General features: G+C 44.5%; 1 protein-coding gene across 1 annotated transcript; it reads left to right on the top strand.

Annotated features, from left to right (window-relative positions):
* Positions 1–10,922: 10,922 nt before the first annotated feature.
* LOC119175526 (uncharacterized) lies at positions 10,923–13,453 on the top strand. The gene is made up of 2 exons (XM_037426446.2): positions 10,923–10,978; positions 12,469–13,453. Exons 1-2 carry the CDS (start codon positions 10,967–10,969, stop codon positions 13,219–13,221), a joined length of 765 nt encoding a protein of 254 aa, XP_037282343.1. The 5' UTR covers positions 10,923–10,966; the 3' UTR covers positions 13,222–13,453.
* Positions 13,454–13,935: the final 482 nt, after the last annotated feature.

The following is a 13,935-nucleotide window of genomic DNA, read 5'->3' as shown; positions in this document are numbered from 1 at the left end:
CACAGTTATACTATTGAATCCGAAATAATACTTCCCGCACGACAGCGCAGTGCCGTACTCCACACGATGTCCACAGGGTGAAAGAAAATGATTAGATGTCTGCTCATCTAATCATTTTTTTCCACCTCGCGTGTTCTTGTAACTGCAAACATATGTCTGTTTTCTCCAATAAAGTTTCAGTTGTTAGTGTGCGCTGTGTCCAGGCGTCTTCCTTTTGCACTTCAAATTTTTTTGCACAACTCAGTTAAGATGAATTACCAACTCGCCCAGCAGACCATGCTTCTCAATATCATGTGTGTAAAATGTTTTACACCTTATGCACCAACTACGGAGTCGTGAGGGAATACTCACAGTAACGTGTGTGCCTTTTGTAAGGGTTGGCTGTCTTTACACCGTGAAGTCACGTTGCTAATAACGTGTTGTGATGCCCGATGACAATGCACGCTTGTATCATGCAATATTGTTGCGATAATAAATGTTGTGCTGTGAAAGCTGTATACAAGATGCGTGTATTTGTTAACCATGACAGTTATTTTCCTTGCATTTCCAATCAGAGGAAAATTATTCATGCTTTATTACCAAGCAGATGCATATAGCTGTGTGGAAGAGCACTTGATTGCCATGCAAATGGCCTGCATGATTTTGATCTTCACTCAAACCCGACAATTTATAATATTTGTTTTTTTTGCATTCTCTCAATTTTCGGTCATGGACAAGACGATTTTTCACTGAGAGCCACCGACGCCTACGCCAGAATTTCTGTAGAACGAGCTCTTTACCGCTGTTACGTTAATGATGCATTATTGGCAGAATGAAAAGTGGGTTAAGTTCACAAAAGACATTTTTTAGTGCCCCAATGGCAAAAAATATTGTTAAAAGCCTCTGTTTCCATGCGCACAGAGACCTATGGACACCAGTTTTAGCAGCCACGCTTTAGACCATTCCTAGTCACAATACTTGTACATGACAAGCTTGCATACCAATCGCTATTGATTGAACTCCTTAAAGGTTGATAATGAACTTATTTAAGTTATTCAATGCACAGCAGTTCATATGGTCAACAGCAAGTCAATATTTTGTTTTGACTCACTATCGACGCTCCAATTGGCACGCCAGAAAAGTTTTAAATAAACACACTGTAGAAAATCTCTTTACGAAACTCAAACTGGGTTCTTTTATGCTATGTATTATTGTCAAGTCGGAATCAATAAAGCGGAATATATACTTGCACCATACTATGTCTCAGACCATGTTGACCATAGGTTCAAGATGAGAAAAATCGCATGCAAGACTGACGTATTTCAAAATGATTTTTCACCATAAGAATCAGAAGATGAAACCAACTACCTTCTAGCATTGCCTCCACTACCTCAGATATTTTGATTCATTTTATGTTAGAATTAGTGTGTTTCATTTTCGGGTGTGTTACATTTTTATTTATATACGTATTTGTGTTGCAGATTGTGATTGAGGCAACTTTGATTATTTGTTTGGTTGACTATGTATTGTTTTTCTATTCTACTTTTTCTAAATGCCCCCCCACTGTACTCCCAATTGGTGCTGTGGATAATGAAATAAATAGATAAATAAAGAAAGTGTCGATAAACAAGCAATAAATTTAGGCACAAAGAATGTATCTCTTCAGGGAAAGTGCACTTACAGTGACATGTGCCCACCACAAACATTAAATATGTTGCGAAGTTATATATATAGCAATTGTTTCTAGAGAATACCTCGAGATATAATGAGGAAAACCTAATTGAACAATAATGTTGAGAGGATATATACTGCCATTGTTTTGGAGACGATGGTGACTGCATGCAGACCTTTCAACAAACAGCTATATTTCTAGCTGAAGAATGATTTGTGCGGCTATAGTTTCTGCTGGCGACACAAGCTGAACTCATATAGATGAATCATCTGAATTGCTATATATAAAGGTATCCATATAAGTACATGTTTAACCTTATAAGTATGCTTCTATATATAGTCATACATACATGATGGCCATATATGGCCTTATACAGCAACACCTATATATGGGTATATAAGATATTAGGTATATCCGGTTGTATAAGGCCTATATATGGCTACATCGGGAATTGCTCATTATCATCATCATCAGCCTGACTACGTCCACTGCAGGACAAAGACCTCTCCCATGTTTCGCCAGAATTGGTCATATCAGGTTTTATAAGGCCCATATATAGGGATTCCATATAAAGCCTGATATGTCCGATTCATGATGCAGCCGTATATGGGGATTTTTATATAAGTCCATATGTGGGATTTTTGTAAGGGGAGCACAGCGAACTGGAATGCGACACGTCTAGCAGCTACGTGATAATAGGGAGCATTAGTATGGCGCACCGTGAGCCCTTGTGGTGTGGTCACTGCCACTGCGCCTGCGTCGTAACGCAAGTTGGCGTTTGCGTTCGTGGACCGCACGCAGAAAATCCGAAATTGCGTGCGAAGATCACGGCCCGCATGTGGCCCGCATGTGGCCCGCAAGCGCTGGTTTTGAGGCTACGGTGTCGCTGCAATCGTACGTTGCAGTTTGCAGCAGGGCAAACGCTATTATAAAACTCATATGGTGCCCACTACGCCCGCAACGCCTGGAGCAAACGGTATTAACTCACTAATATAGCTTTCCTTCTGCGTGCGTGTGTGCATAGTCTGCGCGATAAAGCTGATTGTTGAATCGTGATACTCGCTGACGTTGCGGCGTGAGCATGCACAGTTCCTCTCTAGAGTTAAAGTTGTGGGGGAACCCGATCTTGGCTGCGGTCGTCCGTCAATTAAGCTGAATGACACCTGAACTCGGACGCAAACTTGTTGATTCTGAGAAGGCCTCAGTTCAACTCTTCACTGTCATGATGGCTGTGTGACTGTCAAGCATTGGATGCGGGGAACGCTAAACAGTAGCTTTTTTATATGCAATAATTCGGTCTTTTTGCACAGACATAAAGGGGCTTGATTACCTAGCATCTGCAACCTTTTCAATTCGGTCGTCTGCTAATCTTCTTGGTCTATTGAAAGTCATTCTATTGGCGGAATGTTAACATTCATCGAACTGATAATGTCTAATTAGCATGGTTTTACTTAACATGCTCATGAGTAACGTCGCGTTATTTCCCATGGTTTAGTTAGTGTGTCCGCTATCATGCTTTAGTTAGCACGGTTCTAGCTTTACACGGCTTCATTGCCATGGTTCTGTTAATATGTGGCGTAATTACCTCGTTTTTACCACGGCTTGGCCTAATTACCTAAGTCACAGAAAGTCCTGAGCGAACTATTCAAGTATACCGCCCAACAAAATAGCTGTTTAGCCAGCCGCGCGTGCTCGAGTGCTAATGGGCGATGAAAACAGCAAAGAAGGTGAGAATCAGCCTAGCAGCGCACTTGAAGTCTGAGATATAATTTATCCGTTCCGGTTCTTCTTTATTTTGGGGCTATCGTGCTGGGCTCTAGCCACAGGAGCATTTGTGAGGCCAGATGCCATTTCGTACGAGAAACGAGATGAGACAAATTGAATGCTAAGTTCTTTGAATTCAAAAATATTTTTCGAAAAATGGTCACCTTCTTATTTTTGAAAAGGATTTTATTTACAGTTATTCACAACCAAACATAATCATTCAAAATCAATTTTATATATATAATTATTATGTTTTAAAATAAAAAAAACAAATGATTTTAAAACTATTACTTACCATTTCGAAATTATGAATAAATTTTTTTTTGTAGCAAGGCACCACTCGTTTCATGGCCGATCCCCCATGATGGGTTGCGCCAAGCTAAAGGGCCAATCAATCAATTATTCAATGTAGAGGCTGGCCATGATGAATAACTTGTGGCCTCAGGTTTAGCTGTGGTCGGGATGTTGTGAGGCGCTCGGCGAGAACGAATCTCAGAGGCCACCGTATTGTTTATTCTGAAGCAGACTTGGCACGGACACTAAAAGCTCCAAAATGAGTTTAAACAGCTTGGTATTTTAAAAAGTAATCATCAGCAAGACCTTCTGACACTTTTGTTGCAAGGCTGTACTATTGCATCCAGTGGAATGACAACCTCATGAAAGATAATAAGTCTGGTTTAAAACACTGCCCAAATTTGTCGACCAGCCTTGACGCGATGCCGGGTTCCATCAAAACCATGCAAGGGAACCGAGCAAGCTGAGAGGTTGATTTGACTTTTGCGCACTGTTGGCACATTCCAAAGTGGTTGTCGCCAGAACTCAGAAAGATCCCGAGTTGTGCCAAGCTCGCGTAGAGCTTGGGCGATCCTGCTTAGCGCTCCTGGTGTTTTTGAATGTGAACTGACACCGCAAATTAGGCAGGCGTTCAAAGCATTTCTCCCCTATCAAAATGCGATCGTCTCTGCCAAAACCAAGCTCGAAGAAGGTTTGATGATTATGATGATGATGATGATGTTGATGAAGATGAAGCTGATGATGGCGAAAACATTATTTTGCTCCAAAAAATACGCAACGGAGACCCCGCACAACCCAGCTAATCCCACGAAGGTGTCATCAATTTTCGGGACATACATAGGTACATGCTGGCTTTTACTTTGATAATCACTCATCTATAACTTTCGAAAATTCCAGGTTTGAATACACGTCAAGTATTACTGCATTTATTATTGATCACGCGGTCGTACACCAGCCTTCTCTCCACAAGCCACTGCGAAACTATATACCCTTCTAGCTTTGCTGTAATATGCTTCAGGGCCTTCTTGGATTCTAGAAGTATTTACAAAGTTATGAATTCTAACCGCCTTAGCTCCTTAACAGAATTTAAAAAAAAGCTATATAGTTGGTACGGAATTCTTCTGAGAAGAAAATATTTTGTGCAATCAAGGATGAGACAGCACTGCGCTTTGTGTATTTCTTGCTTCTGTGTTTGCACGTTTTACTTTCATTCTGCTTCAGAGAATGTTAAGAAAGATTAAGAAGAATTCCAAAGTCCTCTGGTAAAACTTCGGCACCGCTCTAAGAACCACATGTAGACACTATGAAAACTTCTGAATATCTTAGCCTGTATTAGCGGTGTGCATATCAAAAAGAAAAAGAAAGTTATCACCTACATCTTAGTGCCTACCTTTGTTGACGTCTGTGTCATCTTTTTCACTTTGCTCCCCATCCAACTCTGAGCTTCTGCTCTACAAGAAAAAGGCTCCGAGGTGGCGTCCACCGTGACTGGAAACCTGCGTCTCAAAGTGAAATACGGCTTTTCACTGGTGACGGGTCCCCAGTGCCCAGAGTGGATTCACTCCGAATATTAGATATGTATATCGAGTCTAACGGCGCTAACAGAGCTGCACGCAGACAGATCACTACCAAGACGGAAAGTGCTCTTGGCCTCATCCGGAGGATCACCAACAGACACCGGGAATCAAGGAAGACAATCTCATCCGCATCATAAATGCGTTTGTGCTCTGGCACCTTTCGTACTCAGAGGCCTGCATATTTTGCATGTTGCAGAGAGGAGTAAGGTCAATTCCCTCATAAGAGAGGTCTTCAAGCTCGCGCTTGGCTTGTCTGTGAGCACTTGCACTGAAAACATTTTCAAGCTCGGTGTTCACCATGCACTCGAAGAGAAAATCGAGGCGCAAGAGCACTCACAGCTGCTCAGGTTTTCTAGGACCGAATCGGGCCACAAAATACTTGATGATTCGGGCCTCACCTCTACTAACCAGTGCCCTGATTCCATGCAGGTTCCCGGAAACATCATGTGTCAATTGTGCATCGCACCCATTCTCCGCAATATGCACCCTGCCCACAACGTCGGTCGACGTAGGGCCATGGGTAGAGCTCTGCTCGTGCACGTCCCTAGCAACCCCACTCATGGAAGCATTGTGAATGCTGTGCCATATGTCCTACAAGAGGCATTCGCTGTCTCCATCGTCGACTCAAATTCTAGGCTCAATCGCTCCGCCATGGTATGCACATCGATTCCATCGATAGCCGAACAGGGTGCAATCGCGCTGGCTAAGCTAGATAGTCGCAAGGAGTCAATATACAGTGACTTCAAGGCGGCCATCAAAGGCTACGAAACTGGGATGGTAGCCCCTCAAGACCTCCGCATTCTCCAAAGCGTCGAGAGTATCACGCCCCATTCTTTCACTTGGTTTCCCGCTCACCTGGGGTCGATTGAGGGTTCTACCTCTACCCCCAACGAGGACGCACACGAGGCTGCGCGAGGACTAACTAACCGCGCCGCCTCCGCAGCGCCTCTGCCTAACTGGGAACCCTTACTTACGTTCAACGAAATAACGAAGCACCTCTATCTGTCAAAAACAGTATTCCCCTTCCCAAACCTTGCATGCGCAGGGAACAGGCAGTTCCTTTTAGACTATTGCAAGTCAGTGTGCATCCTAATCCTGTGGTTCTTCATGCCATGTACCCTGAATGGTATCCCAGTGCGGATTGCCTCACCTGTAGACTGTTAGCAACATTCAACCATGTGTTGTGGGAATGTGAAGCCATTGGCTCCACCTTCAGCGAGGACAAGTGGGCTGCGCTCTTACGCAGACCCGAAGTTAACGATGAAACTCTGGCCGTCCAGAGTGCCCGTGAATGGGCCGCCAAGCTCGGCTTGACGGTCCCTATACGTGGGATTAGCCAGGTGGCTCGGGGTCTCCCCTGCGTCTTCACAGGAACAAAAGAAAGTTTTAATCAATCAATCAATCAATCAATCAATCCTTTTTTCATATGTGCCACCCTAATACAAGCTAAGTTCGTGCATAACCAACTCGCCCAAGCCACAACACTCCTGGAGATCGCTAAAAGGATAGTCCGCAACAGAAAAAACAAAATGTATCAAGCTTGAAAGCAATACTAATATGCTGAATCTGCATGCTTGTTATTGCATATTTGATTATCGAACCAACTAATCACACATTGAGCACTTGCAGAGCATTTCAAGCGCCATTAGAGAGAACAAGAGTGCGAGGCAGCACACCTGCGCTATAATGAAAAGCACACGGTGTATAGATGAGACATCTAGTGAAGCGCACAAGATAAGTATAACACGCAACCATCAGTATTTGTCTGTTCTGAGAAGAATAGCGTTTACGCACGCCGCTTGGCGTTGTGTTGTCGACCTAAAGATAGCGTTATTACTGATATCACTGCAAAGGTACACTTGCTCGGTTACCACCGATACCTTGCCGGATTTTTCGACAATATCGAAGTCATGATGTGGCTGAACAACAGCTTGAAAGAAGCGCAAAATATTTAAATATATTTCACTACTCTTATTCACCCGTAAAATAAAAGATGACCCGTAAATAAAGGCTTACTTAATTATGCCACAAGTATGTATTGTTGTGACTGGGATTTGCGGCCCCGGAGATCCGGGATCAAAATGTCGAGGCAGGAGGAAGTTGAACTTCGTAGAGAGGGTTTATTTACATAATAACATGGCACGGGCTCTCTGGCCCGAAGCTTTACATTGAAAGCTCTACATTGCAAAAAGGCTGTCTATTGAACAAGCTTCGTGAACCACACTAAGCAGCACGCGAGGGCTGACTAAATACAGTCTCATCTCCCCAGATTCCTAGATCGGGAAAAAGGTCCATACGGGTACTGTCCAATAACATGTCCTACAGCACACACGAGTATCATTATGCCGCCACCACCCCCAACAAACACATGTACACAAACCAAACACGTGTATGGTCCCGGCGATGCTGCCTCCTCCAGCGAATCTTGCTTCCAGCGAGTGGGGTGAAACGTGTTTGTCATCTCGCAGTTCGCGCCGACCACCCAAGCTTTGTAGAACGGCGATCATGGTCTGGGCGCCTCCGAGTGGCCATACCTGGGCATCTGGTATTGATTTGAGCGTCGGCGGCTGATCAGTCAGACACGCACAGTGTGGTGGTCCGACGTCGGTAATCGGCGGAAGCTCTGCATTGTGGCTTTTACCGGGGCACGAAGACGCCACGTGTCGCATCTCTGCGCGGACCCGAAGGACAGCGGTGCTCCGTAGAGTAATTTCAGCCACGCAGTGCCCAGCACATGGAAACAACAGGGCGTCTTGGCGCTGCTCCTTATCTCCACTCAATGAGGTGGCTGCCTTTCTTTCATTCTGGTGGCCGCGGCAAAAAGGTGGCCTGCCAAACGCAGCAGTACGAAGGTGGAACAAACTGATAAGAAGGTAGCTACATTTCATTTATCACGAATAGATTCTGGATTCATATATTATGTGCAAAAGGGCGCAAACTTGCTGCAAGTGTAACATTCCTGGCACCAGGCATTGAACCCACGTGCACTACAGTGAAATCGAGCCACGCAAGACCACAAATGCGATAAGAGATTTGGAGGTGTGACTTTCTTTTCACTTTTGTATTGCGTACTTTGTTGACGCCATACTGTACAACACGTAATGCCGGCGGCCTCCCCTTTCTTCCTTGCGAAAATGACCTCAAAAACTGGATTTATTACAAAAGGCTTGAATGCCAACATGACACAAGTCCTTTGCTTATTCCCTTCTCTTAAAAAACTTCAAAGTGGTAACGAGAGTCATTTTTCGAAAGATGACATAAAAGAAACATTGCGCGCAGTGAGAAAGAATCGTTGTCTTATACTGTCGATGCAAAAGAAGTTTACGAAAATGTGGACGTTATTACTCAAAAATTTCCCAAGTGTTTTTTTAACTCTGGTGGGAGGTTTCACTTAAAATGTGCCTATACTTTCAGTACACTTCAAATATACGAATGCTTGTTACGGAGCTTCGCTTTTTGTGCGCTCCCGTTTGCTTCTTTTGGGGGCGAAGATGCCTAAACTGATTTCGTAGCTGTAAACACTCACTGTGTGTGATATGTAAGCAGGCCAGACAACAACCTCGAAGTTTCTGCTCGCTGAGTTATAGTGTATACAGCTGGGGTAGCCAATGCGAAATATTACTTTTTGTTTGCTTTTATTTAGAGCTATATCTGTCATTTAAGAATGCAGCGAGGGCTCCGCCAACACGTAGTGGTAAATGATACGAATCTATTGGGCCTTCCGCAAAGAGAGGATTACGACCTGCAGTGAAAAATGGCCTTCTCTTGCTAATCCTGCATTATCAAAAAATAAATAAAAGTCGGCTGCAAGCGACCTAAAAACAAGTGATAAATATTCTAGGGACGTGTGGTTCCTGCAATATGTTTTGCTATAACAATGAATATAAGTTTCGCAGCAGGTGCACAATGGTCATCCTGGACTTCTTCATTAACTGGAGAAGATTTCTATGCTGCTTTCCACAGTGCCTCTTTTCTTATCTGTATTTCAAAGCTATTAAGAATGATACTGCCAGCTCTACAAAGCGTAAATATTGCTCAACACTCGTATCTAAAAAAATTTCTATTATTGTAACATTTATTAAACACGTTTCGCACTATCTGGAATTGGACAAAAAAAGAACAAATGTATTTTACATGTTATATGCTTAACATACCATATATTAATACAGATACATTCATTTGATACGTTCATTGTTTCTTTCTTTTGTTTTATGTGATAGCAATTTCTGGCGAAAGCAGCAACCTTAAAAATGAGTGTCCCCGAGAACAAATGAAACGTCCCACACTTTGAGTACATTTACGAGAAAAACTGAAGATGGCTGAAGTTTACCTGAACAACTTGTGTGTTTTTTTGGGACGTCAAACATAATAAAATGAGTGATTTAGGCGCATGCATTCAATGTTTGAAATCACTGCAAAGATAAAAAACAATAATTTGTCCTGCTATAAACTACTGTATTACTTCTGGAGCTTTGATTATTTACAATTTTCACATGGTTGTTGGACAAAGAACACCAAATGGCATGTGTGGTAAACGGCTGGAAACGCTTGGAGTTTTTCTGACAGCACGTTTCATCTGATATCAGTGACTACCAAAGCGAACACACGTACTCGTGGCAATAAAGTTTACCTAGACCTTCGGTGTAGTTACTGCTACACCAAACTAAAATGGCCTGATTGTCTTTCTACGGGACAATAACCCGCGAAAGAACACCATTTTAGAATTTCCGTGATAGCACTCGGCACCATTCCTGTCTCTTCGCGTCTCCAGTGTGCGCAGAGAAGTAACAAATACACGCGGATGCATGTCAAGGGTACTGCATGCCGTCCGGAATTTCTTTTATCTACTGTGTCTTCAAAACACTAGCATTGCTGACATGCTAGAGATGATGCAGGGCACGCGTTCACTGCACAGTGTTATCAAAGTGTACCGCCACGGGAAGCGGGACATCCTTGATACAGTGTACAATCCCAGGAGGTTTTGTTTTTGTAATACCGGCGCTCGTATGAGCACGCGCACCTACCGCCAGGAGCCGGGGTTATCTGTTAAGATCACAGGAACGACGTGGCAAGTGTCCTGTACCCGGTCGAGCTCATGCCAGTGCCACAGCTTCAGGGTTCACGCCGGCAACAGCTTTCCAGCGCTTCCCTGAGCACTGATGAAATCGCATGCCAGCGCGCAGAAAGGCTAGGACGCGGCCAGGGCAGTTTCCTCGTTCCGCGTGCTCTTCTCACCCGCCTAGGCGTTGTTCAGCCTCCCTAGTGCCTCTCCCGCACGGCAAAGTTTATAGCTTTATACAAGCCATGGATCCGCGCCGAAATCATCGGATATCGACACCGTCAGTGCCGCTGGGCAATCATCGGCCACTATAGGCTTCGAGTGGCGACAAAGCGTTTCACTTTTCTAGAAACTAGTCCGGACTGCGGGAACTGCTATTCAAAACACGTAAACACTTGTCTCCGGACGCTATCGGAACCCCCGCGAGGCACCTGTCGAAAAAGAGTCAAAGCAGAACAAAACAAACAAAAAAGTCAATCGGAGAAGTGTCGTCACATGTGGCCTGGGACCTGGGTGCCAGGAGAGAGAATTTTTCCTCGCCAGGCGACAGTATAAATTTGTCGTCGAGAAGCGTGAGAGCGCCAGTCAGTCGACAGCTGTGGCTACGAGGGGTCCCCGGCCATGAATGCACTCGTAAGCGCACAACGTGAACATGCTGTTTGGTCGTATATACAGTCTTTTATAACACGAACACTTCTTCTGAAGCTGTTGTTAGTCTTTCCCACGATCACGTAACGATTTTGACGTCTGATGGCGACAAAAGAAGAGCTGACACTTCTTTCGCCGCCTACAGAACATTGGCGTTTTTTTTACTAATCAACTGGTTACTTTGCATGCATTTTTTGGACAGGAGGGCAATCAGGCAATGTGCTTGAAGAGCCTTTCGTATTTCTATTTTACCCATAATGGTAGCATGGCAGGCATATAGGCTGCTTTTTGTAAGCACTTCGTACAGTTTAGCAACGCGTTAGCACTATGAACATGTTTCTACTCTTCTGATAAGTGAATCATACAAAGTAAATGAAAATTTGAGCAGTGAACTAACAGAAAATAACGTTGGTGCCATATACAGGGTGCCCCAGATATCTTTGGCCAGAGTTTCAATATATGCCGACACACGCAATTACGGCGCGACCAAATGCATGTTGCTGACCGTTCTCTGGAGTGAATGTGTGAATTATTGGTGTTCTTTTGCTATAACATATACCCACTAAATCCAAACATACCGCTCTACAAACCCACTGGCGTACCTTCGTGCGCCGTGATTCTTGTGCTGTCTAACGTTGCACGTATGAACGATACGCTTCCTTCGCAGCGGTTCATGACAGTAGTAAGCAGTCACAGTGGTTATCGCTTTTGTGGCCGATAGCGAAACGTGTTCGTCACAAAGCCGCAACCATCGTTGGTGCCCAGTCAAGACAGCCAATCAGACAAATGCTATGGTCGTTCTTACGGGAAACGTTATGAAGCACTAACGTTATGAAGACCATGCCAAATGGCTCGCGAGCGGGCTTGTCACGTGATAATTTTCTTTTGCATTTTGCGGGCATTTGCAGTTAGTAGAAAAACACTAAAAATTAACAGGCATAAAGCTCAAAACTGTCTAAAAAGATGCTTCGCATACCGATGAACAACTTTTTTATTAGAATGTTCGGCACATTTTTGTTGCTCAAAAAGTTGGTTAATATGTGACCTAATTAGGCAATTAATCAGAACACAAAGTAAAGTCTGACTCACTCCGGGAAATAGTCAGTAACCTGCATTTGATCGCATCGTCATTGCGAGTGTTGGCCTATTTTGAAACTCTGGCTAGAGAGTTGGGACACCTTGTATAACTCAAACGCCGTAAATTTAGATTAGTTTAAGTATATATAACAGCTTTGCAGCCTCCCAGATACTTATGAAGCCACGTGTGAAAGAGGAACAAGCTTATATAAATTAGGTTTTTAGTGCATTCTTATGAAGAATACATTGAGCTAGATTTGACGACTTCCCACTTGATAGCTTAGACAAGGACTTGCTTTCAGGCTTCCAAATCGACATTGTTTAGCGCAGCTGAAGGTATCACTTCACAATCCAGATAAATATTCCTTTTCTACTGTTAAAACTTGGCTTATCCGCAGGTGATTTTGACCATCTCGCTGGTCACCCGTGTCTTCGCTGGAAACCTTGGTGGTGGAGCCGGTGGCTTGGGACCGGCTGGAGCAGAGCCCGGAGGCCCGTTGCTTAATGGAGGCGTTGGTCTGGGTGCTGGGCTTGGTGTTGGCGGTGGTGGCCTCGGTGATGGTCTTGGAGGTGCTCTAGGACAGGCTCTTGGAGGAGGCTTTGGTGGACCTCTTGGCGCGGCACTCGGTGGTGGTGTGCAAGCTTTGGCAGGCCCTGCTGTTACCACAGGACCAGTGTCCGTTGGTGCCCCAGTGGCCGTAAGCCGGACAGTGTCCATACCAGCACCGGTGGCGACACCCGTGGCTACAGTATCGTTCCTGAAGCAACCCGTGATACACCTTAAGTATGTCACAAAACCAGTGGTGAGCTACGTACGGCAGCCAGTAGCCACCGTCCACCACGCCATTAGACCTGTGGTGCATGTCACACACGCCGTGGCTGCACCAGCTATCGCCGCCACGCCAGCTGTGGCTGCTGCGCCGGCCGTGCTTGGGGCACTGGGCGGACCAGCGTTCGTTGGGGGGCTTGGTGGCGTCGGCCTAGGTGGTCTTGGAGGAGTGGGACTGGTGGGTACAGGCCTCGGCAACACAGGTCTGGGAGGCCTGGGTCTTGGGGGCCTAGGTCTAGGTGCTGGAAGTCTGGGTCTCGGAGGTGGACTCGGCGGCGTCGGAAATGGTGTGGTAGTCAAGGCCAAGCATCTGAAGTCTTAATGACTGTGGAAAGCACAAGTGCAACTTATCTGGATCCGAGTTGGTGCGTTTCGAAAAGACCAGACTGTTGCTGAGTCTTCCGCTGGTCATGTCGGAAAACTGAAGTGATTTGCTGTGGTTATAACAGCGAACATTTTCATAAACGTGTACAAAGCTAACTAATTAAACATTGTGCGATATTGTTGAAAATCAAATGACTACACTGCAGAATACTAAAACGTCTATTATAGCACGCAACGAAGGTTCACTTGTGCAGAAAACACAAATAAGTGTGGAAAGGAAGAAAAAAGACGTGAAGCCTAAAAGTTGACGTCATATTTGGTGCACACTGTTCTTCTGTTATAATTGTGGATATGAGTCAAGGTTCTTACTTGTTTTCATGAGCAACAGTGGGACATTGGATTTTACATTATGCTGCTGAGAATTAGGCTGAGAATTGAGTTATATGTCTTTGAAGACTAGATACTTCAAAAATGCCATCGCAAAGAAAAATGGGTGCCGTATGACGGACATGAGATGGAAATATTAAAAAGCCATGAAGTTAGGCGTACTTCGTAACGTAAGCGTGACCGGGAGGCATTAAATGCTAGACGAGCGCAATTATTTAATCAAATAAATCTGAAACCTATCGCTACGGTCTCACTGGTAGGACACGTGTGTGTAACTAGAAGATGTTTTACGGCACCAGCAACAAAATCCTTCCGTTCAGATTGC

The sequence above is a fragment of the Rhipicephalus microplus genome, chromosome X (genome assembly GCF_043290135.1).
Source record: "Rhipicephalus microplus isolate Deutch F79 chromosome X, USDA_Rmic, whole genome shotgun sequence".
Classification (NCBI taxonomy): domain Eukaryota; kingdom Metazoa; phylum Arthropoda; class Arachnida; order Ixodida; family Ixodidae; genus Rhipicephalus; species Rhipicephalus microplus.
Note: the sequence above shows the minus strand (reverse complement) of the source record. Positions and strands in the feature narration are given on the sequence as shown.